This window comes from Camelina sativa, chromosome 20 (assembly GCF_000633955.1).
Source record: "Camelina sativa cultivar DH55 chromosome 20, Cs, whole genome shotgun sequence".
NCBI lineage: Eukaryota > Viridiplantae > Streptophyta > Magnoliopsida > Brassicales > Brassicaceae > Camelina > Camelina sativa.
The window spans coordinates 28533476-28545832 of record NC_025704.1 but is presented as its reverse complement, the minus strand read 5'-3'; the positions used below and the strand labels follow the sequence as shown (position 1 = coordinate 28545832).

Genomic DNA, 12357 nt, shown 5'->3' with positions numbered 1-12357 from the left:
ATATGCCAGCTTTGATCAATAGTTTTCTCCGACTTTGGTCATTAAGGCAACTTTGAGCTGGTCATGATTGAAAAACTGGCTCCCCATCTTCACGGTAGCTTGTTGAATCATCAAATCATTCACAACGGATAAACTCGCATGATTCACTTCCAAATCCAACTCCTTAAGCGCTTCCATGAATCTAGCACCTGGATGATCCTTCTTGCTACATTGTACACGTATCATCACATCCCAACCTATGATCTTCACATCAATCTCCATCTCTATCGACGTATCTTGATTCGAACATTTCCGTTCTCTCGCCCTCGACCCTCCTCCTCCTCCTCCTTTTCCTTCCTTGTTCACCCCATCAAGCCGCTTCTGAATCTCTTCTTTATCGATCTCCGCTTGTTGCAGCTTCGACTTAAGCTCATTGATATACGAAATAGCATCACCGAGAAGAGAAGCTTTATCCATCTTGGAAACGTTAGGAACCACAGCTCTCAAAGAGTAGAACCTCTGGTTTAACTTCTCTCTTCTCTGCCTCTCTGCTTCAACGTGATTCAACGGCTCTTCTCTTCCATTAGCCGGTTTCCTCCCACGTTTCCTCGGCTTCTTCTCCGGTGGCTCAACAACAATCGCTTCCTTAACCACAGATGCTTCGAGATCAGAATGATCCGAGTCACCAGATTTAGCAGCTGATCGAACCACAGTGCTAAAAGAAAGCATCCCTTCATCGTTGTTACTTCCTTTAGAAACCGGAGACCTCTTCTTCTTGTTACTCTCGTTGTTGTTACCACAGAAACTTAAAGTCTCGTTCGACTTCAACCCACCTTGAAAGTTCCCATTTTGATTCAACCCTGAGCTCGAAAAGTTCAATTCTCTCTCACCAAGACGATTCTGATTCTCAACAGAGCTTATATCATTCTTCTCAAGCTTCGAAATCTGATGAGAATCTGACTTTGAATTAGAATTCGAATGATTACCATTATTAACCCTCGCCGGAGATTCGATTCCGGTGTTCGTCGCCGGTTCACTAATCCACAGAGCTGGATCGTTCTCACCTTGATCTGGATTCAGATTAAAACCCCAAGAACAAGCTTCACCACCATTGTTACCACCGTTGTTGGAATTAAACAAGCTATTGACTTTATCCATCAGATCTGAGCTTTGGCTTATAGCTTCCGACGAACCAAGCTCAACGACGCCGTTTTGAGCAGCGATACACACCATCGTCTTCAACCCGTAAATCTGACCTTGACCCGCTCTTTCACAACCCGACCCGGTTAAAGCACCCGACCCGGATAACCAAATCACACGAGAGTTTAGGAAAGATTCACCGGGAAGTCCGACGCCGTTAGGGAAGCTCTGAGTCATCGAGACTAAGAAGAACCATTCAGTATCCGTGACTTCCTCGTCGTTTGCTTCGTCGGAAACTCCAATTCCGCCGGAGATTAACGAGTTAAGCTCGCGGATCACTCTTTTCCGATGCTCTTGCTCCGCGGTGTTGGTGTTGTTCTTCTTCTTCTCTTTGTCTTCTTCTCCTTTATAGTAACCATCACCCCAACCGAGGATCACAGTGTTGTCTCCCGTTGATGAATCGAAGTCGTGAGAGATCTGCCAGAAGATAGCGTAAGTCCAGTTCTCTCCGGCGGATTCGATTAAAGCTTGGAGACGTTGCTGGAGAGTGTCTTCGTTGAACTGAGGAGGAAGAAGAGATTGTGGTTGTGGTTGAGGTTGAGGTGGAGGAAACAGAGATGAGTGCTGGTTAGTTCCGATGAAAGCTTCCATCGCCGCCGCCGACGCGTCATCGTCGCCGGTTGTTAAGAAATTGATTGATGATGTTGTGCCGCCGTTCATGTGAACAGCCGCCGGGTTTGAAAAAGGGTAAGACTTTTCCCGGTGAAAGGTGAAGACTTTTTTTTCCGGTGAGAGAGAGAGAGAGAGAGAGGTGACGTGTTGGATGAAAAATCAAAAGAGGGAAAAGCTAAGCAAATGGCGTTTATTGATTGTTTGGAGAAGATGATTCTCTCTTTTTATTATTTTTTTTATATATATTACAACTGTAAATTAATAAATAATTGTTTTTTCTGACAAAATTTTTAAAATGCTTATAATATGAGAGTAGTAACATATTATAAGACGATTAAAAAATATTTTTTGGTTAACGGTTACGAAAACACTACGAATTTTTTTTTTTTTTTTTTTTGACATAAAATACAGCGAAATTAAATATTCATGGTGTGATAATTTTTGTTTAAATGAATTTAGTCACAATTATGATATTATTCGGTTTGCACCACACATAAACCTGTCAGCATATTTATTTTGGACATACATTGAGAATTATGTTTGTGTAGTAGCCCACTTTAATTGTTTGGGTCCTCTGTGTAAGAGAGTAGTCGTGTCTGCTTTCCATTTTGTTTTCTTTTTCTTTCTTTTTATTTAGGGATTGGAAACCACTTTGATATTTTAGTCATGGCATATACTGTACATGAATTATTATACTATGCAGCTCTTATTCTTTTTCTTTATAATATTTTACTCTATTTTAACCACATTTTCTTTCCATCAACAGTTAATTTTTTTTTTTTTATCGTTTTGCTACTGTTAATTTATGATTTTGAAAAAGTTACACATGATAATGCCAACGATTAATAAATATAATATCTTTAAGAAACAAAAAAGAAAGAAGAAAAGTATTGAGTGAAAAAGACAACATGTACAGTATTCGATGGTTTTAATCACGATGGCTAACGTTGATGATCCTCCACTTCACGTGATTCTCGTGGATGATGTAATTACAAAAGACTTTAGACCCACTCACTAATTAACTAATAAGATTATTTGACATTACATTATAAAGTAATCCGTATATATCTTTAAGTTATTGCCAGATTTGCAAGACATAATCAACATGTCACTAAAACAAACAATGTATTAAGCAAAAAGTGTTCTAGAGGAATTGGTGTACTAGTTATGATAACTTAATTTAATACCTTAACATGCTTCCATAAACTGTCCATTTTGTTGGAGTTAACAATTATAAAACCTTTTTCTGTATAAAACAGTTTTCATCTTTCAAATAATCGTCAATGTTGAAATTCAACTAATCGAGTTTAATACGATGATTTAAGTTAATAATTTTGTGATTATGGTTTAGATTTCAAGACTAATCATTTATAAGTTTCCGAAGATGGCTAGAGTTTAGATTTTAGAGTTATATTTTGCAATTTGGAAATTTAGATCGAAAGCTGACAACTATCGCACCAACTTATGATGAACAATAATATCCACTACTTTGTTTGTTAAAAGAAAAAAAAAAACAGGCTTCTGTTACTATTGGGCCAGTAAAGCCCATATGATTTAGTATTGATCCGCTAATCTAATGTAAGGCCTTCTCACAATAACAAATCATAAACGTAAAATATAAAAAATAAATAAATTACCTTTACATGTTTCGTAAGCAAAAAAAAACAAAAATAATAATCTGCTTTGTTGAAGAGTCGATCCATCATCATCACCACTTTCAGATTTTGGGGGAAAACATCTGTGAAATCTTCTCTGCTTCTTCCTATTCAGATTTGTAATCAACTATGGCAACTGAGAATCTCGCCGATAAGAATGTTGTTTTCAGAAAACTGAAATCAAAACCCGATAACAAGGTTAGGGTTTTTTCTCCCATTCTCTTCGTATAAATTTGAATTGAATTTGGTTTGGTTTCGATCAGATCTAGAGATTATACGACTCTAATCTTCCGATTGGTTTGTGATTTTGCCTTTTTTTTATAGGTGTGTTTCGATTGTAGTGCGAAGAATCCAACTTGGGCTTCGGTTCCTTATGGTATCTTCCTATGCATCGATTGTTCAGCTGTTCATCGGAGTCTTGGTGTTCATATCAGCTTCGTGAGGTAAACTTTGGCTTCTTACTCTCTGGAACACTGATTTAGCATTTAAATTGAACTCTCTGTGTTTAATTATAGCTTCAAGGACTGGTTAGGGTTTAAGCTGTGATTAAACAGGACGATGTTGACTTTTATTTCCTCTTTCACCATTCTATATATAGCATTTTACTTTGTTGTAGATCTACTTGTTGAATATAAGACCATTCATTGTGTTTTATGTCATTAGCTATAAATAGTGTTGTTTTCGTGAAGGTCGACGAATTTAGACTCGTGGAGTCCTGAGCAGCTAAGAACAATGATGTTTGGTGGGAACAACCGAGCTCAGGTTTTTTTCAAGCAACATGGATGGAATGACGGTGGCAAAATCGAGGCTAAGTACACTTCAAGAGCTGCTGATTTATATAAGCAGACTCTTGCTAAGGAAGTTGCTAAAGCCATGGCGGAAGAAGCTGGTTTAACGGCATTGCCTTCTGTTGCTGCTTCTCAGCCTTTGGAGTCATCTAAGAATGGGGTTTCTTCTGAACTTCCAACAAAAGAGAGTTCTTTGGTTAAGCAAGATGAAACTGTTGTCTCCTCTTCTTCGCCAAAAGCTTCTCAGAAAGTTGTGGCTAGTACTTTTAAGAAACCTCTTGTGTCGAGAAAGACAGGGAAGACTGGTGGTCTTGGTGCTCGTAAGCTTACTACTAAGGTAAAGATTTTTTTTTATATTTATTATTAAAGAATGATAGCTCGCTCCTTGTTTCTTGGTTTTGATTAGAGATTTTTCTCTATTGTTGTGTAGCCAAAAGATAACCTCTATGAGCAGAAGCCCGAAGAACCTGTACCTGTGATACCTGCTGCTTCTTCAACTAACGACACATCATCTGCTGCTGGATCATCATCATATGCTTCTCGATTTGAGTACTTCGATGACGAGCAGCAATCTGGTGGGCAAAGTGGCACACGAGTGCTTAGCCATGTTGCTCCACCAAAGTCATCGAATTTCTTTAACGAATTTGGAATGGACAGTGCTTTCCCCAAGAAATCAAGCTCAAGCTCATCCAAAGTTCAGGTTACGAAAGATTCATTTTTAACAGAACCCAAGAAAAAATTAGAAGTCAATTATCATATCCTCTTTGCTTAACTGTATTTTTCTTACTTAGGTTGAAGAAACAGATGAAGCAAGAAAGAAGTTCTCAAATGCAAAATCAATCTCCTCTGCCCAATATTTCGGAAATCAGAACAGAGATGCCGATCTGGACTCAAAAGCTACCCTTCAGAAGTTCTCAGTATTTCCTAAACCTCTCAAACTCTATATTAACTTTTCTTTTTAAGTCTCATTGTTCATACATGCCTAATGCAATTACATATCTAACAGGGCTCAGCAGCTATTTCAAGTTCCGATCTGTTTGGCCATGTACCAGATGATTCCAACATCGATATCACTGCGAGCGAATTCATCAACCGGATTTCGTTCCAGGTAATGATCCGAGTAGGATCAAATTCTTCAGCTTTACATGACTCTGCTTATTTTTTATTTATCTGGACTTTGTTCATTCCACAGGCGCAGCAAGATATGTCATCTCTTGCGAACATAGCTGAAGAAACAAAGAATAAGCTGGGAACATTTGCCTCTAGTATATTCAGTGATCTTCAGGATAGAATGCTGTAAGAACACATACAGAGATCTTTGATTTACAGGGACACATTGTCGGATCTAAAATGCCATTTTTTTTTTGGTTTGGTTTTGTAGTTGAAAGAGTTGTAAGATGTTTATCTGGAATTTGATTATTTGATGGATGGTAGTATATGACTAAATGTTGTAATGGTACTAAATATAAAATTTGGTCAACTGAAAGCTGAAAAGGGTCATACTGCATGTAGTTTTGTTTTATTTTTGTCAAAATGTTTCAAATTTTCTGAAATTGTTTGCTAGATATTGGTTTTGCACTTAATACTGTCTGCAAGATATTGTAAAACAATAAGTAGCCAATCAAAACTTTTGTAGGAAAAGCAGAAACATTGAGAAAGCGAGCAGATGGTTTTGAGTCTTTGTTTGACCTTATCGGGAACTTGTATCAAACAATTCTATTTTTTTTTTCTAATTTCTTGATAAAAACAATTCTAATTTTTACGGCACTAATACCCGTTACTCGTACTCGATCCGTTACTCGGATCATACCCGTCCCGAAAAAAGGTACCTACAGCTTTAGAGTTGAGTAAATAGTATTATAATTATATTACCCATGAGTAAGGGACGAGTATAGGGTGTTAGTTTAGTTTTCAATACCCGTCCCGTTACTCGGCCCTTTACCCATTTTGCTACCCGACCCGTAAATACCCGTTAATATTTTGTATTATTATTATTATTTATTATTAATTTATAAAGTCAACTTAGCCTAACTGAATTAATGTATTATTTTTATTTTCAAAATTCGTAATTTTATAAGTTTTGGAACTATATATTGCATAAATTTATGAATTTTTCCTTTTTCAGATTTCAAAAGATAAAATTATTATTACGATTATTGACATTTTTTTTCGGGTACTCGTTTTTCCTGGTAATAATAAAGGGTCAGGTACTTAAAGGGTCAACTATTTTTTACCGGGTACCCGTTATTTAAGGATCGAGTATGAGTAAATGTTTTTTGTTATCCGTTAGGGTCGGGACGAGTAAAGGGTCGGAGAAAATTCAAGGGTACCTGTCCCGTGCCCAGCACTAGTAGATAGTTCTTGAAAATTGAGTTAGTTAATTTTGTAAGACCAAAAAAGTATTTTACTTGAAAGTGGACTAATTAATTTGATGGAAACATAAAGAAATTATATATAAAGAATTTTGGGCAACAATAGAAAAACGTTAAATTTGGGTAACTATATAAAAAAGAATAAGATTAAATTTTGGAAAACTAGATATAGAAAGATAGAGTAATGTTTAAAAACTTTATTTCCATCATTTGTAATAAACTAATCCAGTTATTAGGAAACAAATTGACAAAAAATAAATGATGGGCATACCAGTGACAATGTTTGCAAGAAAAAGGAAAAATATTTGGGAAAAATTAAAGTAATTAGATTTTAGAAAAGCAACAATAAAAGTAACTGAATTTTTTTTTTTCAAAATTAAAGTTCATAACAGAAATAAAAACAGTATTAAACATCAATAAATTTAATTAAAAAGTTAACATTAATTTTTTTTGTTTCCTTATTTTCCCCTTCTTCATCTATTTAATTGAAAAAAAACTTATAGTGAAATTATAAAAACTAGGTTAGATCCGCGCTACGCCGCGGGATACTTTTTGTAACTATTTTTAGATATATTAAATTATTGAAAATATAAACTTTCTTTTTTGGAATTAGGAATTGGATTAATTGTAAAAGCTATGTTTTATACAATGATAAAATAGAAAAATGCACTAATAAAATAAAAATTAAAAAATCTCAAATTTAAAATGGCTTATAAATATTGTTTACATTTAAATCGGATGGACTTAATTGTATAAATAGCCTAACTAACCCTAATGTATGCTATCTTTATTTTCTTTACCCTAATGTGGGAGATTAATTAGTGTGGTTTAAATTTGTGGTGTATTTTTGTATTTAATACAAATTTAATCACATATTGTTTTATAGTGTTTTTTTAATTGTTAGAAAAGTTAATATTTGTCAAAGTACATAGACATATTTTGGAACACGACTTAGTGGAGTCGAATTCTAGTGGAATCGGTCATAGATGTGGTGTTGTAAGCCTGTAACCACTTGACTAAAGACACTGTCTTCTGATTTTATGTATTATTTTCAATACTATTATACTTTTGTTGAATAGCATAAGGATTAGGTTAATCTTTAAAGTGATTCTTAAGTAGATGATTATTTAGTTTTCACTGCTTGAAACTATAATATAAAACCTTCAATTTTGGAACTTATTATATATTGTTTAATTTTTCATTAGTTTGTGTTATAATATATAAAACCATTATCAACATTACTCTCAAATTTTATATTATTTTGCTTGTTATGGGAGTTAGAAATATTAGTGTAGCTTGAGTTTCTGGTGTATTATTTTTGTAATTTATACCAATTTAATCACCTAGTTTTTCTACAGTTTGTTTGTTGTCAAAGAAGTTATTTATTTCTCTTTTGTTCTTTTTGTAAAATCTAATTATATTGTTTTATTTGATAATAATTACATTTAAGTCAATATACACATACATATTTTTTAATTAGTTTGGTTTTGTGTTATTCTTGGTTAATCGTGATTTATATTATATTTATATTTTACTAATATGATACTTGTGTTGTATTGATTGTATTAGTATACTTGTGTTTTTAAAGTTGTAAATGCTTTATTAATTTATTTTAAATTTAAGCTATAATTTAAACCCATGTTTTTGGAAATATTGATACGACACAAAATGATTAATATACTTGGTTGATATAATTATATTTTCAAAAACTGTAAATGATTTATTAATTTAGTTTAAATTTAACCTATAAATTTAAACATTTGTTTTTTGAAAAGATATTGATATGATATGATGTATAATATTTCTTAATAATTTAATTGGTTACACAATTTTAATGATGTGTTAGTTCCTTAAAATCTAGAAATACTGATGTTGGACATGAAATAATTATTATTGGTTGAGATAATCTAGAAACACAATTTTAATGATGTATATGAGTTGTATTAATCGAAATGTTCTTATTGGATATCAATTTTAATGATGTGTGACTCTTAAAATACTCCAAAAAGCTATGTTCAAAAAACACTTTGAAAACACACAGTAACAAATACAATTAGATTATTATTTAAAAACCAAATTTAAAATTACATTTTTTAATTTATTCATAATTGGGGAAAAAGATTCATAGGCTTACAGTAACAAAACTGCAGAAGGCATCAACTTTGTTTATATATTAGGTTAATAGGTTTTACTATTTACGTTTGTAAAATAAAATAAGTTGGGCCACAAATTAAACTTAAGGCCCAAAACAACTTGATAACTTTTTGTTTCACCTTCTCCGACCGAATACTACGAGTCGACGAAGTGACGTGGAACCGAGGATTATTACTGGAGAAAAATGATGAGTTGTATTAATTCTTATAATTTGGTTGGTTACCTATTTTAATTGAGGTGTCAGTCTGTGCTTCAATATGATGTGTCATGCTATATTGATCTATGATTTGTGTCAATTAAACTTGTTTAAAAAGAAAAAAAGTTTGGTCAAAGAGTGTCCGATAAGCCAACTCCAAATTACGAACCATGGTTGAGTTTGAGTTAACCAAACCTGTGTAGTGATTTAAAAATCTTTTAGGGAAAAGGTCAAAAGAAACCCTAATCCCCAAAAAAATGGCGGCTTGATTTTCCCTCCTAATTCAAAACCTTTCTTCTTCCTTCACTCTCCAATTTTTCTCTATCTTCCCTCCAAATCGATTTCGTTTCGCTCTTATCTTTCCAAAATTTTCTCAAATATTTTTTTTGGAGCGAAACTCAAAACATTTTCATTACTTACGAAGAAGATGCAGAAACCTCCCATAACCAAAACCTAGCTTTCTACTTTTTTTTTTCTCTTCCCCAGAAAATTTCGAGATCTGGGTTTCGTTGTTAATGGCGGAATTTAATGACCCACCACCTTCAGATCTCTTACCTTGTCCTAATTTCGCTAAACCCAACAAAACCCTAGATGACTCTTCACCTACCGCTCCAATCAGAGACCTTGTTACTCACTCGCTCTCTATTACATCACCAATTCGTCAGATCCAGCCTTATTCTCCGGCGAAACCAGATGGGTCCTCTTCAGATAAAACCCTAATTTTCGATTCAGAGGAAAACAGAGAGAATGGGTCTTCAGATAAAACCCTAATCACGCCACAATTGATAGCACCGGCGAACAACAACGAGAATCTTCTCCAAATGGTGAGTACGTCAGATTCGTATCAGTATTCTCGTCCTGAGAATCGTCCGCCGAGGAGATACATAGCGAATTACGACTACCAAAGCGACGACGATGAGTTTAATAAGACCGAGCCAGCGAAACCTCTACCGTGCTCTTGGTGGTACCCGAAGATTGAACCCACTGGTGTTGTATGTTTTCTCTCTTTTTATCTGATTTTGTCATTTTGGTATCAGTTTAGCTTTATGCCCAAAATTGAATCATTTTTGGATGTTTTCTCCAGGGTGCTGGGTTGTATAACTCAGGCAACACTTGTTTCATAGCTTCTGTGTTACAGTGCTTCACTCATACTGTGCCTCTTATTGAGAGTCTTCGTTCATATGTGCATCAAACCCCTTGCAACTGTAAGATGATTGTTTTGCTTATTTGAGTTTGGTGTTTTGTTTTGTTTTGTTCATTGTCTTTTATCTTTATAGCTCTTTTGGGTGTTTTAGGTGGCAACGATAAGTTCTGTGTTATGCAAGCTCTTCGAGATCATATTGAGCTTGTTCTGAGGTCTTCAGGATTTGCTTTAAGCATTGATGTATTTCGTAATAATCTGAAACGTATCCTTTTCGACTGTTTTTGTTTATTTGTGTTGTATAATTTTGTGTTTGAGGTTTCTTCGTATGAATGGTTTCATCCTTAACCCCATCACAGATTTTTCATCTGATTTTATGATAAACCACCAAGAAGACGCTCATGAGTTTCTACAGTCGTTTTTAGACAAGTTAGAGAGATGTTGTTTAGATCCTAGGAATAAGCCTGGCTCAGTCTCTTCTCAAGACTCAAACATTGTTGACAATGTCTTTGGTGGCAGTCTCATGAGTACGGTAAGAAAGCATTAATTCATTACCATTACTAGTGTTGAAGCAGTTTCCATATATAATTACTAATGGAAATATGTTTGATCTCTTCCTTTTTCAGCTTCGTTGCCGCAATTGTTATCACGTTTCCAACACATTTGAACCTTCTCTTGGATGGAGTCTGGAAATTGATGATGTTGATAACCTCTGGAAAGCTTTAGACTCATTTACATGTAAGGAATTACTTGAGGACCAGTTAACATGTGATAACTGTAAGGAGAAAGTTACAAAGGAGAAGCAACTAAAGTTTGATAAGTTGCCCCCTGTTGCTACGTTCCATCTTAAGAGATTCAAGAATGATGGAGTTACTATGGAGAAGATCTTCGAGCATATTGAGTTCCCTTTGGAGTTGGATTTGCTCCCTTTCATGAGCGGTAACCAAAACCCTGAGGTACGTGAAAATTTCAGACCTTTTTGTTTTTGTAAATCTTGAGATGTTTGAGTCTTGACATCTAATTTTGTATCTTCAGGTCTCCACAAAATATCATCTTTATGCCTTTGTTGAGCATATTGGGGTTAGAGCAACTTTTGGTCATTACTCCGCTTATGTGAGATCAGCTCCTGAGACATGGCATAATTTTGATGACTCAAAGGTAATCTAATATAGTCAGTGATTTCATTTCATTTGTGTGGCTTAGTCCTCTCTCTGAAGGGTTTTCAATAAATTTAACTTTTTGTATTTTTTCGGAAATCTTGGCAGGTCACAAGATTCAGCGAGGATAGAGTTCTATCGCAGGATGCATATATATTATTTTATGCAAGAGAAGGAACTCCTTGGTTTTCCAGTACTTTTGAACAGCTGAAGGCAGTGTTTGAAGCTACTCCATCAAACTTTTCACCAAAGTCAGTGCTTGAAAACAGTTACGAGAGTGTTGGTAATTCCAGTAAAGTTTGCAACGACTCTGTGGGAGTATCGATGCCAGATGTAAATTGGTCAGATTTTTGTTGTCGTGAGCCAAAAGAAGAAGTGTTCCATTCAGCCGAGTCTTGCAACGATGAAGATTCTTCGGTCATGATTGACGCTCTCAAGTCACCTGAGGCTGATGAATCTGAGAAACCATTTGCTGAACCCACTCAACAAAGAGAACCTGAGTCATGTTCAGCTGGCAACAAATCTAACATCGATGAATCTGAGAAGTCACCTGCTGAGACCTCTCAACAGAATGAACCTGTGTCAAATCCAGCTGCCGACAGAGCTAGCACCGACGCCGCTCATGTCCCTATGCACAAGGTTCAGAATCAAGACATATCTCCAAAACGCAAAGGTACTAACTCCTACTATTTATTTTTGATAGCTTAACTGTGGAGAATATTAAGAATAGATTCAGATAAAGCTTTCCTTTTGTAATCCATAAATCATCTGTTACAAGAACATAAATCATCTGTTACAAGAAGAATTAATCTGAATTAGAACTTAGAACAAACTAGTGAGTAATGATCTGTCAACAAAGCTCTTATACAGTGTGTGTGTGACTCTATGTACAGCTGATGAGAACGCTTCGCTTGGTGGTGCATACGAACGTAAGCCCAAGATTCAAAAACCAAATTCCCGTCCAAAACGCCAAGGTACTATGTGTTTTGTTTAGTCTCAATTATTGCAAAAATGTGGAAGAGGTATATGTATCTAAGTGGTGAGAATACGAAAGATCCCAAGTCTGAGTGTGTGTGTGATTCTGTAACAGGAAGCTTTCAGAT

At 35.0% G+C, this 12357-nt stretch overlaps 3 protein-coding genes across 3 annotated transcripts in view; 2 read left to right on the top strand and 1 right to left on the bottom strand.

Annotated features, from left to right (window-relative positions):
- Positions 1–1999, bottom strand: part of LOC104771934 (transcription factor MYC3-like) — a gene marked incomplete in the record, with an annotated part of 9183 nt that extends 7184 nt beyond the window's left edge. Inside the window, 1 exon segment of the mRNA XM_019242428.1 lies at positions 1–1999. Within this exon segment, the coding sequence (XP_019097973.1) occupies positions 16–1839 (1824 nt within the window).
- On the top strand, positions 3439–5741 carry LOC104771933 (probable ADP-ribosylation factor GTPase-activating protein AGD9). Its single transcript, XM_010496554.2, has 7 exons — positions 3439–3644; positions 3771–3889; positions 4136–4571; positions 4665–4934; positions 5026–5151; positions 5241–5342; positions 5427–5741. The coding sequence occupies exons 1-7, from the start codon at positions 3576–3578 to the stop codon at positions 5532–5534; spliced, it is 1230 nt and encodes a 409-aa protein (XP_010494856.1). The 5' UTR covers positions 3439–3575; the 3' UTR covers positions 5535–5741.
- LOC104772916 (ubiquitin carboxyl-terminal hydrolase 21-like) lies at positions 9215–12355 on the top strand (the record flags this gene model as incomplete). The annotated part of the gene is made up of 9 exons (XM_010497470.2): positions 9215–9948; positions 10041–10161; positions 10252–10362; positions 10457–10629; positions 10724–11053; positions 11133–11255; positions 11363–11927; positions 12148–12228; positions 12345–12355. Coding segments are annotated over exons 1-9 (1992 nt in total), but the record flags the coding sequence as incomplete, so codon positions are not given.